General features: G+C 48.9%; 1 protein-coding gene and 1 long non-coding RNA gene across 5 annotated transcripts in view; one reads left to right on the top strand and one right to left on the bottom strand.

Annotated features, from left to right (window-relative positions):
- Window positions 1-7,337: 7,337 nt before the first annotated feature.
- LOC131587965 (uncharacterized) lies at window positions 7,338-10,297 on the bottom strand. Its single transcript, XR_009279481.1, has 3 exons — window positions 10,249-10,297; window positions 8,441-8,562; window positions 7,338-7,510 (listed from the first exon to the last, which is right to left on the bottom strand). It is a non-coding gene; the product is annotated as an uncharacterized LOC131587965 (long non-coding RNA).
- FCHSD2 (FCH and double SH3 domains 2) overlaps window positions 10,203-16,174 on the top strand; it is a 119,837-nt gene continuing 113,865 nt past the window's right edge. The window contains exons 1-2 of one of the 4 annotated variants that reach the window (XM_058856258.1): window positions 10,203-10,389; window positions 12,592-12,689. In XM_058856258.1, the coding sequence (XP_058712241.1) occupies window positions 10,369-10,389; window positions 12,592-12,689 (119 nt within the window). In that variant the 5' untranslated portion in view covers window positions 10,203-10,368. Of the gene's footprint in view, window positions 10,390-10,851; window positions 11,276-12,591; window positions 12,690-16,174 lie in introns of those variants that run through there. The other 3 variants (XM_058856265.1, XM_058856241.1, XM_058856249.1) reach the window with 3 other exon arrangements.

Genomic DNA, 16,174 nt, shown 5'->3' with positions numbered 1-16,174 from the left:
TGAGCATGGACACCTTTCACTGTCCCAGGCTGCTCCAAGCCCTGTCCAACCTGGCCTTGGACACTGCCAGGGATCCAGGGGCAGCCACAGCTGCTCTGGGCACCCTGTGCCAGGGCCTGCCCACCCTCCCAGAGAACAATTCCTTCCCCATATCCCACTTAATTCTGCCATCTGGCAGTGGGAAGCCATTCCTCCTTGTCCTGTGCCTCCAGACCTTTGTCCCTCTCCAGCTCTCCTGGAGCACCTTTAGGCACTGGAAGGGGCTCTAAGGTCTTCCAGAACCATTTCCTCTCCAAGATGAACCTCCCCAGCTCTCCAAGCCTGGCTCCAGAGCCCTTTTCCTGAGTTTTCTTAAGCCACACATTCCCAGATAGGCATCTTCTCTCTGAAGGGCCAGTATAAAGCTTAACCAAGCTCATGTTTATGCCTTCAAGTGCTGGGACTTTCCACATTTAAGATCCGCATTTGTGGATGGGCAAAGCAAACGGATTAAGTATTTCACGGAGTTAAAAGCCGGCACAAATTCTTGTTTCATTTCCCCTGTGACTCAGAGATGAACACTCACTCCCTGGCATGGCTCTTGTGTTTCCCATTGTTCCCCATCAGCTGTTCCTAGGGAAAAAGAACTTTTCCCAGGGCAGGAGCAATGCCCTCAAAGCAGGAAAAGCAATTTTGGCTGGAAAAACACAGGTCTTCATAGTGGAGAGGAGCTGGTTTCATGCAGGTGGTGTATAAACCCAGCTACCAGCTCAGTTGAGACTGGGCTTATTTAGAATCACAGAATCATTAAGGTTGGAAAAGCCCTCTAAGGTCATCATGCCAACCATTAACCCTGACCCTCCATGTTCACCACTAAATTGTGCATCCAAGTGCCCTAATTCAGTGCTCTCAGGCACTGATAATCCACTAGGGTTGAACAAAGTCATCTTTGGGAGGGCAGCATGAGGCTGTTCTCTGCCTTTTCATGAGAAACCAGCACTGAATTTGTATTTGTAAGGGTTTATTGCTGCTTTCTGGTGCTCAGGCTGAAAACAGTAATCCAAGCTCATAGAAAACTCAAACCACGCAATAGATCTCCATTTTTACACTGGAATATTAAATTAGGGGATTACTTATTGCTAAAATGCTTTGATTGGTAATTACAGCCGTAATGTCTTAGAGCCATAATGTTGCAGGAGAATAAAAATCTCTGGGGCCCTTTCTTATTCTCTTCCACATTTTGGGTTTTTTACCTCTCCACCTCTCAAAGCCTCACCCTCCAGATAACATCATTTCACTGGCAAAAACAACCAGCAGAAGAGAAACTGGCAGGAGTTGGGGTCTCTGTGTCTTTGCTCATTTACAGCAGGGATAAAACCACATCTGCCCTCAGGATGGAGCTTTGTGGTCACTTTGCTTCAGCGAGCAGGATGCTGGAGCCTAGAGCATTATCTCTGGGAAACAGAGAGGAATAGGAATTAAATCAGCTGGAAACACATCAGCACATTGCTCCCACCACTTCTCCTTCATTCAGGAAGTTTTGGTTCCCCTTTGTGTGTGAAGATCCAGCTCTAAACCCACGTTTCTCCCACACCCACCCTCTGCACGGAACGTGCCAGGCCACGCACAGAATGGGCAAAAAAATGCTGAGATTGGCTTACGCCACACTTTCAACTCTGGGTCCAGTTTCACTTCCTTCCTAGCCTTGGCAGAGGTTGGGAAACTCCAAGATCTCTGTGGCTGGTGCCCTCTAAGGCCACACATTCATCTCTTGATGTCCTCTCCTTCTGTCTGCATCAAGGAGCTTCCCCCTCAGCCAGGCCCAGTCTCCTTGCAAAAGGAGATTTCTTAGGAGCTTCCTCCCTGTCTCCTTTACTGGCACCCAGTGTCAGGGGAAGACTTGACAGAGACACCTCTTGTTCAGAAAAGGTGCTGGGAAAAGGGAATCCGTGTAGGATTTTTACCTTTATTCTTCACCATGAGGGTGGGCAGGCCCTGGCACAGGGTGTCCAGAGAAGTTGTGGCTCCCCCTGGATCCCTGGAAGTGTCCAAGGCCAGCCAGGTTGGAGCAATTTGGTTTAGTGGGAGATGTCCCTGCTCATGGCAGGGAGTGGAACTGGATGAGATTTATGGTCTTTTCCACGGACCATCTTGTGAATCCATGATTTGAGGCTGCATCCAGATCCCAAGTTTTGCAATTCCCCTTGGTTGAACAAGAGCCAAGCTCCTGGGCTTCACAGCTGGGAGTGTTTGGGGTTGGAAGGGGCTTTTCTTCGGGAAGGACACAGCTTCTTCCCTGCTTCCCTGGCTGCAGTGAGAGAGGTGGAAAAGGGATTTTAAGGGTGGCCAGGGTGAATGAAGACATCTGCATGAGAAACCACTCAGAGAAACTCAGTGCCAGGGTGGAGGGGATGCCTGGTGCTGATAACCAGGGCTGCAATGGGATATGGCCCAGTGGGGAGCACTGGAAAGGAGCCAGCCCAGTCCAGCCCAGCAGCTGTGGGCTGATACAGACCCTGTGCAGCTGAACCCCAGGGAGAGCAGTGCTCTGAGAAGGGCAGGGAGCAGCCAGGTGCCGGCATCTCCATCCTTTTGCCACTCTGGGGCTCAACCAGCTCTTCCTACAGGGCTCCTGACCCACACACATCTGCTCTGGATGTGCCCTGTCCTTCCTGAACATCCACCATGGATGCAGAAAGCAATCCAACAGTTCCTTTCCCTCTGCAGCTGTAAATAAGGAGGAGAAGGGCTCCCCACATCTTCTCCTAGGCACACAATAGCCTTGAGCCCTGTGAAACTCCTGTTGCCTCAAAACTGCTCTCAGACACTATTTTGCAGAACCTCCCTTCAGGTGCTTGTTCACTCTCTGTCCAAGATAGAATTTTCCTCAGCTGCCCTGGAGGGATCATAGAATCACAAAATGAATCATATTGAAAGAGACCTCAGAAATATAAAATTTCTAAGGTTGGGACCTGTAAGACCATCAAGTCCAACCATTACCCAGCACCACGATTTTAACCTTTAAACCACATCCCCAAGGGCCACATCTACACATTTCTGAACACTCCCAGGGATCCAGGGACAGCCACAGCTGCTCTGGGCACCCTGTGCCAGGGCCTCCCCACCCTCCCAGGGAACAATTCCTACCCCATATCCCATCTAACCCTGCCCTTTGGCAGTGGGAAGCAGTTCCCCTTGTCCTGTCACTCCAGGCCTTGTCCAAAATCCCTCTGGAGCACCCTTGGAGCCCCTTTAGGCACTGAAAGAGGCTCTAAAGTGTCCCTGGAGCCTTCTCTTCTCCAGGCTGAAGAGAAAACTCTGAGGAGACCTTTTAGGAGCCTTCCAGTGGAAGGATCCAGGATACTCAGCCCTCCTCATCTCCTGCCCTTCACACAAAACCATCCACCTGCAGATAAAAATACCCTGGTGGGAGCAGGCAGGGATGGACCTGGCCGGGGACAGATAATGCTGGGATCACAGCAATGTGCCCTGGCGAGTTTCAGGTTACACATTAACAAGGAAAGGGGGAGAGCAGCGGTGAAGGTGACGCACGACCAGGCAGGGAATTTCTAGCAGGACTGCACGCAGGACAGCCTCATCCTGACGTGCTCCTGGCAGCAGCAGGTCTCTGTGACCTGGACACACTCAGACTTTTGGGATCAGATCCGTTGTCTCCATATGGCCAGAGCCAATTTACAGCAGGATTTGCCAGTCTGACAAACTTGTACTCCCAAGGAAGGTGTGGGAAATCAAATGGGGACTGTAAGAAAGATGGGGAGAAACTTTTAGGCAAGGCCTGTTGTGATAGTACAAGGGGTGATGGTTTTAAACTAGAAGAAAGGAGATTTAGTTTAGATAAAAGATAGAAGTTTTTTGTAATAAGAGTGGGGAGGTCCTGGCTCAGGGTGCCCAGAGAAGCTGTGGCTGCCTCTGGATCACTGGAAGTGTCCAAGGCCAGGTTGGATGGGGCTTTATATCAGCAGAGAGGTCACATCCACTTCAAAGCACCAAGAAGCACCTGGATAGCCTTGGAAACACAGCCAGACTGGGATGGGACAAAGGGCAGACACCGAGTCCTGCTCCAAATGTCCAGATGCCTCATGTTCATGTCTGGTCACATGCAATCAGAGAAAGAGCAGGAAAGCTGCCAGTTCCTGGAGGAAAGCAAACCCCATAAACCTGCCAAGCGTCCCTGCTCAGAGATATTTACACTTTCAACGTGTTCTCATGGAAATTAATCCCAGTCTCTCCCCTGCAGGTATGGTAAACATTAGAAGTGAGGAATGGGGAGAGGCCAGGACAGCGGAGCAAGGGGAACAAAGCTGTTTGGGTGTACCAACCTTCCCCGAAATGCAGTGGAACAGGCCCAAGCAGGACGTGGCAGGGCTGCTCGGGCTCCCTTCCAGCCCGGCTGGACCTCCAGCCCCCCGTGGCCATCCCGGCTGCCCAATGAGTCCTTCTGCCCCTCTGGAGGAGGCTGATTCCAGCCCCTGGGCTCCCCAACAGCTCCTTCAGGGTTTCCTCAGTCTGCACCAGGTTACAACCAGCCCCAAAGAGGGGTTTTAAATTCCAGTGGGGAAAGCCAAAGCATTCAAGAAGCAAGGAATTCTTCTGATGGGGGAAAGTGCATCATGCCCTGTGAAACTTATTTCCCCCATCCGTAGAATTCTGCACTTCCTGCATGCTTTATGAATCTTGTTCCTCCCAAGCCATCTATTTTCTTTCCTCTTTTTCTTTATATTTAAAATATTTCTTCCAATTTTTCTTTCCTGGCAAAAATCTGTGAGCAAATCACCAGCCGCTGAGCTGTCACCTGTCCCCTTCCCGTGGCTGTGATGTGATTCGCATCCACATGGCACCCCCACGTGGGGAAAGCCTGGAGGCTCCAGCCCCAGCCTGGCGAGGAAGGAAGGAAGGAAGGAAGGAAGGAAGGAAGGAAGGAAGGAAGGAAGGAAGGAAGGAAGGAAGGAAGGAAGGAAGGAAGGAAGGAAGGAAGGAAGGAAGGAAGGAAGGAAGGAAGGAAGGAAGGAAGGAAGGAAGGAAGGAAGGAAGGAAGGAAGGAAGGAAGGAAGGAAGGAAGGAAGGAAGGAAGGAAGGAAGGAAGGAAGGAAGGAAGGAAGGAAGGAAGGAAGGAAGGAAGGAAGGAGGGAAGGAGGGAGGGAAGGAGGGAGGGAAGGAGGGAGGGAAGGAGGGAGGGAAGGAGGGAGGGAAGGAGGGAGGGAAGGAGGGAGGGAAGGAGGGAGGGAAGGAGGGAGGGAAGGAGGGAGGGAAGGAGGGAGGGAAGGAGGGAGGGAAGGAGGGAAGGAAGGAGGGAAGGAAGGAGGGAAGGAAGGAGGGAAGGAAGGAGGGAAGGAAGGAGGGAAGGAAGGAGGGAAGGAAGGAGGGAAGGAAGGAGGGAAGGAAGGAGGAAGGAAGGAAGGAAGGAAGGAAGGAAGGAAGGAAGGAAGGAAGGAAGGAAGGAAGGAAGGAAGGAAGGAAGGAAGGAAGGAAGGAAGGAAGGAAGGAAGGAAGGAAGGAAGGAAGGAAGGAAGGAAGGAAGGAAGGAAGGAAGGAAGGAAGGAAGGATAGTGTCAAACTCCATTTCTGGCTTTACCTGCTCCTGGGAGTGGTTTGGAAGATTATGGACATTATGAGTAATTATTCCAGATAATTTTGTCCTTTATTTTTCTTTTTTGAAATATTTTTATTCACTTTTTCATTTTCATTTTTTTCATTATGCTTTTCTTATCTATTGTGATCTTAGACGTATTTTCCAATATAAATTAATTTATGATTCTTTGTGTGTGTCTCGCTCAGTCATTATATCCATTAAACTTTTTTTTACTTATATATTCATTTAAATATAAAATGAATTCTTATACATTCACATATATCCACACATAGTATAACATATATAATATGTTTTATATATATATAATATATATAAATATTCCTATACAAGAGAGCTGGAGAGGGACTTTGGACAGGGGATGGAGAGACAGGACAAGGGGGAATGGCTTTCCACTGCCAGAGGAAATGGATGGGATATTGGGAAGGAATTCTTGGCTGTGAGGGTGGTGAGCCCTGGCACAGGGTGCCCAGAGCAGCTGTGGCCACCCCTGGATCCCTGGCAGTACCCAAGGCCATGTTGGACAGGGCTTGGAGCAGCCTGGAATGGTGGAAGGTGTCACTGCCCATGGCAGGGGTGGAACGAAGTATTTTTTAAGGTTCCTTCCAACTAAACCATTCCGGGATTCTATGCTATTCCTAAATATTCTACAATTAAATGTATTTCACATAAAAAGCTGACTTCCCTAGAGGAAGGTCCTCAGGATGCTGTGTTGGCAGCTCCCTCCCTCCACCATCTCTACTGGCAAGCAAAGATTCTGCCAGGAACGCTCCCGCCAGGCCAGCAGGCAAAATCCGCGTTATCAGCAGTGCCTGGGATCCGCTGCTGGGGAAGCTGCTCTGCCAAGGCTCTGGCAGCCGGAGCTGCCTCGTGCGTTAATCACGGGCCCAGCAGCAGGTTCCAGCTCGCCACATTCCGCTCGGAAGTGCATCCTGGCAGCCAAGAACGCTCCAACACATCGCGTTTTTGTACTTAAAAAGGTTTAAAACCCTGCAGGGATTAAATTCAGACATGAAGAATGAACAGGCCCAACGGGACAACGGAGCAGCCGATTGGGAGCTGGGATCCAACGTGTTGCCTTTGCCTGAGGATGGAAATCAAGGAAGCTCCATTCCCTAAAGTTCCTCTACAAATTTCATTTTTATGGCTAAATTCTTCCTTCTTTCATTTTTTTCTTTCTTTTCTTTTTTTCCTTTTTTTTTTTTTTTTTTCTGGATGAGGGAATAAGCTGCTGTTTTCAGCTGTGGGTTATCACCATCGGCCGGAATTTGGCTCTTGGGGTTTCCAACCTTGATGTCTCATCTCTTTTGGGGTTCCCTAAGAGGTGTGTATTGCTCTGGGACTGCATTCTGTACCCTCCTTCATAAAAAATGAAGTTAAGCAAAATGAAATGAAATTAAATTAAATAGAATTAAATAAACATAAATTAAATTAAATAAAACAAAATTAAATTAAATTAAACAAAATCAAATAAAGGTCAATGAAATATAAAAGAATAACTGGTCTAGTGGAAGGTTTCCCTGGCCATGACGGGATGAAATTTAAGGATCAGGACTGATCCTTAGGAGTCTCTTCCAACCCAAACCATTGTGGAATTCCATGAGACTCAACTACCTTCAAGTTGAGTGCAATCAGAAAGGAGAAATCAAGGGATAAAGGCTCAGCATAAGCCAAATACAAATTATGGTGTGAAAACAAGTATTTTGATAAAGCATACAACACTTAGACACTTATACTATTGACTTTTTGATAATCTTTATTTCACATCCTTTTCCTCCCCTATTATCAGCAGTATTATTAAGATGTGGAAGAGCCATGGGCAGCTACAAGAGGCAACTCCATCCGGATTTATCATCCCAGATGCAAAATCCTCCAGGACTCACATCGAACCTGCAGCACTCTATGAGTCAGGCTTCAGGGAATCTGTGGTCAAATAGATAAAATGTAATTATTCATGGAAGAATACAAGCAAATAGTTGAAAAACAACTGCATGACAAGGAAGGATGATACATCTGCCTGTGGGCCTGGTAGCTAAAATGCTTCTCAGTCCTGCATGCAGAAGTCTGGGCATGATTTTTTGAGCAACCTGGTGGTTGGTGGAAGGTGTCCTTGCCCATGGCCTGGGGGTAGAACTGGATGAGCTTTAAGGTCCCTTTCAGCCCAAACCATTCCATGATTCCATGAAGGGTTGCACACGCAGATTCCATCCCCTTGCAGCCCTAATAGAGAGATGCAATATATTTTCACAGCATCTGCTGATGTGCCAGGTCTCACTAATCATTTCAAGTTTCCCGGGGAGAAAGAGTTAAGACTAATTAGCAGCACTAAATAAACTAATAGCTGGAGGGAAAAGCAGAATTCAAGTTGCATTTTTGTTTTAAAGCATTTTTAAAGGTGAGGGGTCATTTCCTGGGAGCTGGAGCAAAGCAGCTCATCAATAATGAAGGAGCTGGCGATGGAGCAGCGGCTTCAATGCTGGAGTACTTGGAAAAATGCAATTATGGGAATTGCCTGATGCTCTGCAAACTGCCTGGTAATTTGCTTAAGGGAAACAGTCAAATGCACGTTAATATTTCAAAGATTTCATTGCAGCAGAACTGATAAGCAAAGGCCAGGAATTTCAGTGCTGGAGAGCGAGGTTAAAAACCCCAAAGTACTTCTGATCAGGGGTTTTTAATTCACACCCAGCGAAACAAGACAAGGCTGGGAGCACCACTTCTGCCTCCTGGGCTCTCTGCATCTGCAATGCTCAAGAGTTCAGCTTTGTTTCATTTTCTTTTGGTTAAAATCAAGCCTGTGCAAAGGCTCGTGTCCAGGTGCTCTGCTCCCAGTGTGCTGCCCTTGGGACGCACCAGGATCAGGGTGCCAGCATCAAGGGATTCTCCAGCTGCTGTTGGGGAGTGATGGTCCCTCAGGTACTTCAGCTCAAGTCAAGCTCTTGCTGCCCAGCTTTGTTTGGGCAGTCTGGAAAGTGCTGGATGGAAGGGGATGATGCTTTGTGCCAAGGAGCATGGCTGGAGTGCCACCAGCTGTGTCCCGCACCCCAATCCCAGTGTGTGGATCCTGCACTGGACTTGTGCCTTGGAGGGCACTGCACTCCTCTGTGCACCTCCCTGCACCCCTCAGCACCGCAAACAGCATCCCCTGCACCCCCCTTCACTGCCCCACGCACAGCCTGCGTCCTCCCAGTGCAAACCTTCACCTCTGAGCACCCCCTTGTGCAAACCCCAAACTCTTCGTGCACCCCTTTGTGCATCCCTCACACACCCCTTCACCTCTGAGCACCCCCTTTCTGCAAACCCCAAACCCTTTGTGTACCCCCTTGTGCAAACCCCAAACCCTTTGTGTACCTTGTGTGTCCCTCACACACCCCCGTTGCACACAGCCCTGTACATCCCACAGCCCCCCTTACACCCCTACTGTGCAAACCCCATTGTGAAAACTGTGCAACGATCCCCACCCCACTGTGCAAACCCATACACACCCCATAGTGCACACCCCATAGTGCACACCCCATAGTGCACACCCTGTACACACCCCATTGCTCACACCCCATTGTGCACGCCCCATAGCTCCCCATTGTGCACACCCCATCGTGCACACACCCCATAGCTCCCCACAGTGCACACACCCCACAGCTCCCTATACTGCACACCCCATAGTGCACACACCCCATAGCTCCCCATCGTGCACACCCAATCGTGCACACACCCCATAGCTTCCCATAGTGCACACACCCCATAGCTCCCCACAGTGCACACACCCCATAGCTCCCCATCGTGCACACCCCATAGTGAACACACCCCACAGCTCCCCATAGTGCACACACCCCATAGCTCCCCATCGTGCACACACCATCGTGCACACACCCCACAGCTCCCCATAGTGCACACACCCCACAGCTCCCCATCGTGCACACCCCATCGTGCACACACCCCACAGCTCCCCATAGTGCACACACCCCACAGCTCCCCATAGTGCACACACCCCATAGCTCCCCATCGAGCACACCCCATAGTGCACACACGCCATAGCTCCCCATAGTGCACACACCCCGTAGCTCCCCATCGTGCACACACCCCACAGCTCCCCATAGTGCACACCCCATAGCTCCCCATAGTGCACAACCCATAGCTCCCCATCGTGCACACACCCCGTAGCTCCCCACAGTGCACACACCCCATAGTGCACACACCCCATCGTGCACAGCCCGTAGCTCCCCATCGTGCCCCATCGCCCCCCTCCCCTCACGCCGCCGCCCCGTGGCGCCCCCCAGCGGCCGCCTCGCGCGCCGGGGGCGTTCCCGCCCCGCCCCTGCCCATGGCGGCCGCTGGGGGCGGCGCAGGCCCCGGTTCGGCCGCTGGGGGGCGCGCGCGGCCGCCGCGCGCCTTTCACAGCGTTGTTTTATTTTTATTATTTATTTTTTTTTTCCCTTTTCCTTCCTCCTTTTATTCCACACCACCCCCCCACCCCCCCCAAACACGTATTTTCCGAAGTCTCTCCCCGCTCTCCCTCCGCCGCCTCGTTGCCCTCGCCGGCTCCGCAGCGCCGGGACGTTGCTCGGCTGCCCGTAAGGAAGAAGCGGCCTCCCCCCGCCGTCCCTCCCCGCCTCCATCCCTCCCTTCCCCGCTCCTCCCGCCGACCGGGACTCGCCCCGAACCGGGAGGGAGACGGTCACTGCCCGCTCCTCCTCCTGCTGCTGCTCCTCCTCCTGCAGCGGGGGCCGCATCCTGCTGCCGGGGGGGAGGGAATTGATGTGGATACCCAGCGCGGCACCACCATGCAGCCGCCGCCGAGGAAGGTGAGCCCCCCGCCCGGCGCAGGGGGGCTGTGCACGGAGGGGCCGGGGGGCGGCTGCGGGGGGTTCTGGGGGGGTGCGCCGCGGGGTGGGTTTGGGGTACGGGGGATGTGGGGGTCAGGGTGGGCTGTGAGGTGCGGGAAGGTTGGGAGAGGGAGCGCCAAGTGTTGGGAAGGGAGTGGGGGGGGGTGCAGCGGCGAGCTGCGGGCTTGGGGGGGCTCTGGCGAGGGTGGCCCTGCAAGGTGGGTCCTGGGGAATTGTCGGGGGGCTGTTGGGGACTGGGCACGGAGGGCCGGCGTGGCGGTGGGGTGGGGATGGGATGGGAGTGAGCTCTGGAGGTAGGGCAGGGCAGGGATGGGGAAGCACTGGTGAGGATGGAGGCGCAGGGGGGCAGGGACCCCCATCTCTAGCGGGGGCTCTCCAAGGGAGATGGAGGGCTGGGAGGGGGTCAGTGGCTGCGGAGGGCTTGGCTGCACGGGGGCGCCGAGGTTGTGCTGCCTGTGGGGTGCTAGCACGGGGATTCTGGGGACTCGTGCGGTGTGTTGGTGCCAGCAGCGAGGGGTTGGTTGTCTTGGGGAAGAAGGTCACGTCTGGAGTTGATCCAGGGACTCAGACTATCCCGGCGTGTGCCAGGAGCACACAGGAGCACACAGGAGCACACAGGAGCACACAGGAGCAGGGACAGCCGGAATTGTACAGCATTTTCACACACGTTTCCACGTGCGATGGGAACAACCTGCAGACGCACCGGGGAGGCTCTGCGGTGACCCTGCGGGCCGTGGGAATGTGGGGTGCTGCCCGTCAGGGCTGCTGGTGGGGGCGCAGAGGCAAGCAGGAATGGAAATTTGGGATAAAGGCTGTGCCCGCTGTGGCTTGCCTGGGTAGGCAGGTTGGTATCTGGGAGAGCTGAGCTGTAGCGGGGTTTTAAGGCAGTCCGTGGGGATTTCTGGGCCGGTCATTTTGGGGCTTGTGCGGAGCGGTCGGGCCGTGGGGAGAAGGGAGAGTGGAGAGGATGGAGAGGCTGCTCCTGTGCAAGGAGTTCCGCGGGGCTGAGATCTGTGCCTGTTCCGTGTCCGTGCTGCTGCCCGCTTTGGGGTGCTCTGGGCCGCGATGGTTGGCGGCCCCGCGGGGATTTTCCCTGTGGATCCGGGATTTCTCCTTGGGGAGAGGAGATTGCCCGGTCCTCCACCTGGCAATCCGCTGCAATAGTGACCAGGAGAGGAGGGAACAAGCAGCATTCCCCTGTCATGCCCAGAGCTCCCCAGCAGCCCTGGCAGGCGGCTGCAGTGAAGGTCTCTCCTTGGCTCATTCCTGCCTCCCAGCCTCTTACTTGAGGGGTGGGCTCTGCTTTTGTCAAACGAAACCAATTTAATTTCAATTATTTCCATTTCACTCCGTGTTTGGTGGTTTATTTATTTTACACGTGTGTCGTTCTTTGCCCGTATTATTTCAATTCAGCTTATTTCTATTACCTGGGTTGTGTCGTGTGGGTTTATTTATTTTGAGTTGGGCTTTTTTATATACAGATAAAACCAAAAATACTGAAAGTTCACGTTAAAAATAGATGCTTTTCCTGCTTAAAGTCAGGGGCATACATGTGATTTATTTTTTTTGGTGTCATGTGAAAAACATGTCTTTATGTGATGTTGTGGTTAAAAGGTGCTTGTTGCTGGTGCATGGTTTTCAGAGTTAAAATAGAGAAGCTGATGAGATCCAGGACGGGTTTTTTGCCTGGGTAGTGAAGAATAGGGAGATTGGTGCCCTCTTCCTCTGTGAATTTCTCATCCCTCTGCAGTAACAGTTTGGCATTTCTGTCCTCATGAATGCCTAATGTGTTCAGAGATATTGGTGATCATTTTTAGGCCGATACGTGGATTCCCTTTGATCACTAGAGGGCTTAAATGCCAAGACCTCTTGTTTTATAAAAAACAAGAACAAAACAATTCTAAGGCTCCCTTCCAAAACCAAATTGTTCCCAATACCTGGGCCATTGGCACCCTCTGCCTGTTACCAAGTAGATTCCCCAAGTATTGGAATTTTAGCTGTGCAGGATCTCAAGGCTCAAAGAAAAACTGCACCAGTACTAAAAACGTAAAGCCAATCTTCTGAAGCCTTTTCCAGTTTGTTTGTTTGCTTGTTGAAATGTGACTTGAACTGCAGAATATAAATATAAGTGGTCCTTGGGTTTGTTTGGATTTTTTGTAGGTGAAAGTTACACAAGAGCTGAAAAACATTCAGGTTGAGCAGATGACAAAACTTCAGGCCAAGCATCAGGCAGAATGTGACCTACTGGAAGATATCAGGTAAGGCTACAGAAAATGTTACCAAAATTCCTTTAAGGTCCAGTTTTTGGAAGAACATTTGAGTTACAAAATTCAGGAACTGACGATGGAATTTCCTCTTTGGATTTCCTGCTTTTAGGCTGTTAAAGTTTTGACACAGCTGGAAATTATAACTGGAGCTAACACAATGCAAACCATTTTTTCTTCTCTTCAATGGGGGAAATGTTAAAAGAAACTCACAAACAACATCCAAAAAGCATTGGTCTTTTCAGCAATATTTATTTTCATAATATTCTGAAACTTTGATTTACCAGTTGTAAAAGGCTGCTAAAATTACTGAAATATTTTAAAGCCACTGATGATTTATGTCTCACTAGAGATGGCTTTGAAAAGCACTTTCAAGCAGATTGCATTTTTTACCAGAAAGTTACAAGAAGATATTTGCATTTATAATTTAAAGCTCTGCATGGATTCAAAACAATAGGGAAAATCCACACAATATCAGTTGTGGGGGTTTCATTATTCCTTCTACCTATTGTGATTTTCTTCTCCTGAAATTAAAGGTTTGCTTTTAACAAGATGCGGTAGGAGTGGGTACCTGGCATTATATGGAGGATTAATCATTCCATTTCCTGTAATATTCAGCAGAAGTCCATTGCTGCCCCACTCTTTTTGGCAGTGGATAGTCCACGTTAATTATTTAAATGAGATTTCCTGCTTGATGTTTGTATATTAAATGCAAGTGCTTGGCTTTGACAGATGAAGTTCTGTTTGTCTCACTATCAGCGTCCTCCATAAATCAGAATGTCAAGGCTGCAGCCTTTTCTCCCCCTTGTTTTTTTTGGGTGTTGAAACATTTTTTTTTTTTGTATGGGAAAGATCACAGTGTTCATTTTCTCGGGTTAAGATTATTCTGGGGAGTGTATAACTCGCAAATGCTGAGTAAAAAGTAACGGTAAAGATCCAAGGAATTTTCCCCCCTTAGATGGAAACTTATTTTTACAGCATCTAGGCTGGGTACTAGCCTGTACTAGCTGGGTACTGTGGCTCTAGCCCAGGTTTTGTCAGCACTTGCTGTTTTTCAGGAGCTTCTGATCACTTCAGTCTGTATTCTGCTGAAAGATGTCAAAAGCCTGTGGATACAAACCCAAGGAAATGTGAAAATGCCAGATTAAAATATTTTCTTTTAATGTAATTTAATTTCTGCAGTTAATTAAATTTCTGAATTTTAATGTTGGGGATTAGGAAGCTGGGTTAGTATGTTTAATTCACTCCCATGGTCACTGAGTGTGTTCGGCGCTCTGGTTGCAGAATTGCTGCGTGGATTTGCAGATTAAACATTCTTTCAGTGTGGGATGATGAGATGGGGTATGGCAGCTCTGTGGTGTCAGTGATTTGTTCAAATATCAGATAATAGAATCAGAACCAGGGAATTCGGGGTTAAAAGCATTTGCTGAACAAGCCCTGATATTGGTGTGTGATGCAGAGGCCTTTGAATTGGGAAGGGGGAAAGCTTTGGGGGCTCCATGGTGTTGCTCCATGGTCAGGGCGTGATGCTGCTGTGAGAAGTTGGGTGTCAACCTTGCCCTAATATCCCCTGTAATTTATGGCTGGATTCAGAATATGTGGCCACCGTGGTTCCGGAGCGTTCCAGAAAGCTGGAACCACACACAGGATCGTTTTGGTCTCTGGAAGGATGGTTTGTTTGTACAGAAAGCACCCTGCTGTTATCCAAAAGTATGGAATTTGAGCAGAGTGTCATTTGTTTATCAAGACTCAGAAGAGTTTGGATCCTTTGGTAGCGTTTTTGAAGCTTTTGGGCACTGCAGGAGCACAACTTTGTACTCAGAATTCCAGAAATTGAAGTGCTTGCAATGGCAACAGGAAACACTGAATCAGGGCTTGCAAAGCAGTGATTAAAAATGCATGTTTGAAAAAGTTACTTTATTGTGAGTAATTGCTTCGTTTGTTGGCACATAAATGCAAGCATTCAAATCACATTTTTTGTATAGTAAGAGAAGTGATAGGAGGAAAAGATCAGAAGGTTCTCCAGCAGAATACATCTATTGTCTGGTGTATTAGCAGATGATTTTTGGCAGTCTACCAACCCATAAAGCATGCTTGCAGTTCCAGCAGCTTTGATATCTTTATGCAAAACTGGGGTTTCTTGGTCAGGGTCGAGGTATATGTGTGTAACTACCCTTTTTTTTTGGATGGCTTTTGACACTATATAAAATTCTAGTATTTATTTTAAAAAGTACCAAATGTCCATTTGTCTTAACAAACCGTGTTGTGTTCCTCTGTAGTAGCTTAGTAGCACTAAAGCTGAAGTCTCTTTCCGTGACTTGACAAGACTCTAATAAAAAATGTGTTTGAAATGTGTTAGCAAATAGATTTAAAAATACATTTCTGTGTTTATAATCTGTTTGGCTCTTCATGTTACATTTATTCATGCTTAGTGACTGGGGAATTTGGGAACAAGTGATTCAGGATGCTTTTAGGGTCTTTGGCTTACTTTTAGGCATGACATGTTTATCTTCTGTAGCTCACTGAATCTATCTCATGCCTTCATGTGGGAGATCTGTGTTGGCATTACCATAAAAAAGGTTGTCTTTCTGCCACTGGGATGGAGGAAAAGGTTTTTTCTTGACAGGTAAATGTAGGTTTTGTTGCTGTGATCCAGAAACCCTTCAACATTTATGGCAAGGAGTCCTTCCCTCCATCCACACTGGCTGCTTTTAGGCAGTTAATTATTATTAGGAGTTAATTTTTTCTTTTTTTTTTTTTTGCCGGGCTACATGGCTGAATTTATCAGAGGTGTTAGCAATATTCATGTATTTTATTTTGGTTTTAAGATTGCCTTATTTAACTGATGGTAGTAAGTAAGTCACAGCCAGGGTCTGGAAATGCTCTTGGTTTGCTGGGACACAGGAATGCTTTCCTTTTGTGTGTGTACCAGTGCCTGCAGAATTGTAAAGAACTCTGTATGATTCCCATTTTAATTCAGCTTGGCATTTCTGTGAGGTATTTATGTGCTACAGACTTTATAAACTCATTGAGTGATAATTGCTTTACATTAAACATTGGGTCTTGCTTTTCAAAGGCTTGGGGTCTGCTTTTTTTTTTTTTCCTTTTTTTTTTTTTTTTTCTTGTTATGCCTTTTCAGGTTTTGCTGAGGAATCCTAAAATGTCGTTTTTAAAACTTCCTCACATTTGTGTTTTGCTGGAAAGAATGAACTTGTGTTTATGTGTCTGTTTTAACTTCAATTTAGATTAAAGATGTAGGGCCAGGTCCACTGGCCCAACGAATTCTGAGGCAGCACAGGGTGGGTGAATTCTGTGGATCAGGGGACTCACCCACCTGAAATCAAACCTCCCCTGGCTTTTCTCCCAGGCTTTTTGAGAAATCCAGTCCCTGGTCCAGTGTGGCATGAGAGGGAAGAGGAGTGATGAGTAGCTGAGGAAGGAGAGGGAAAGCAAAGCTGCTCAACAGCAGCCCAGGTTCA

Source organism: Poecile atricapillus, chromosome 1, assembly GCF_030490865.1.
Source record: "Poecile atricapillus isolate bPoeAtr1 chromosome 1, bPoeAtr1.hap1, whole genome shotgun sequence".
NCBI lineage: Eukaryota > Metazoa > Chordata > Aves > Passeriformes > Paridae > Poecile > Poecile atricapillus.
The sequence above is the reverse complement of the archived record's forward strand: the minus strand, read 5'-3'. Positions and strand labels throughout refer to the sequence as shown.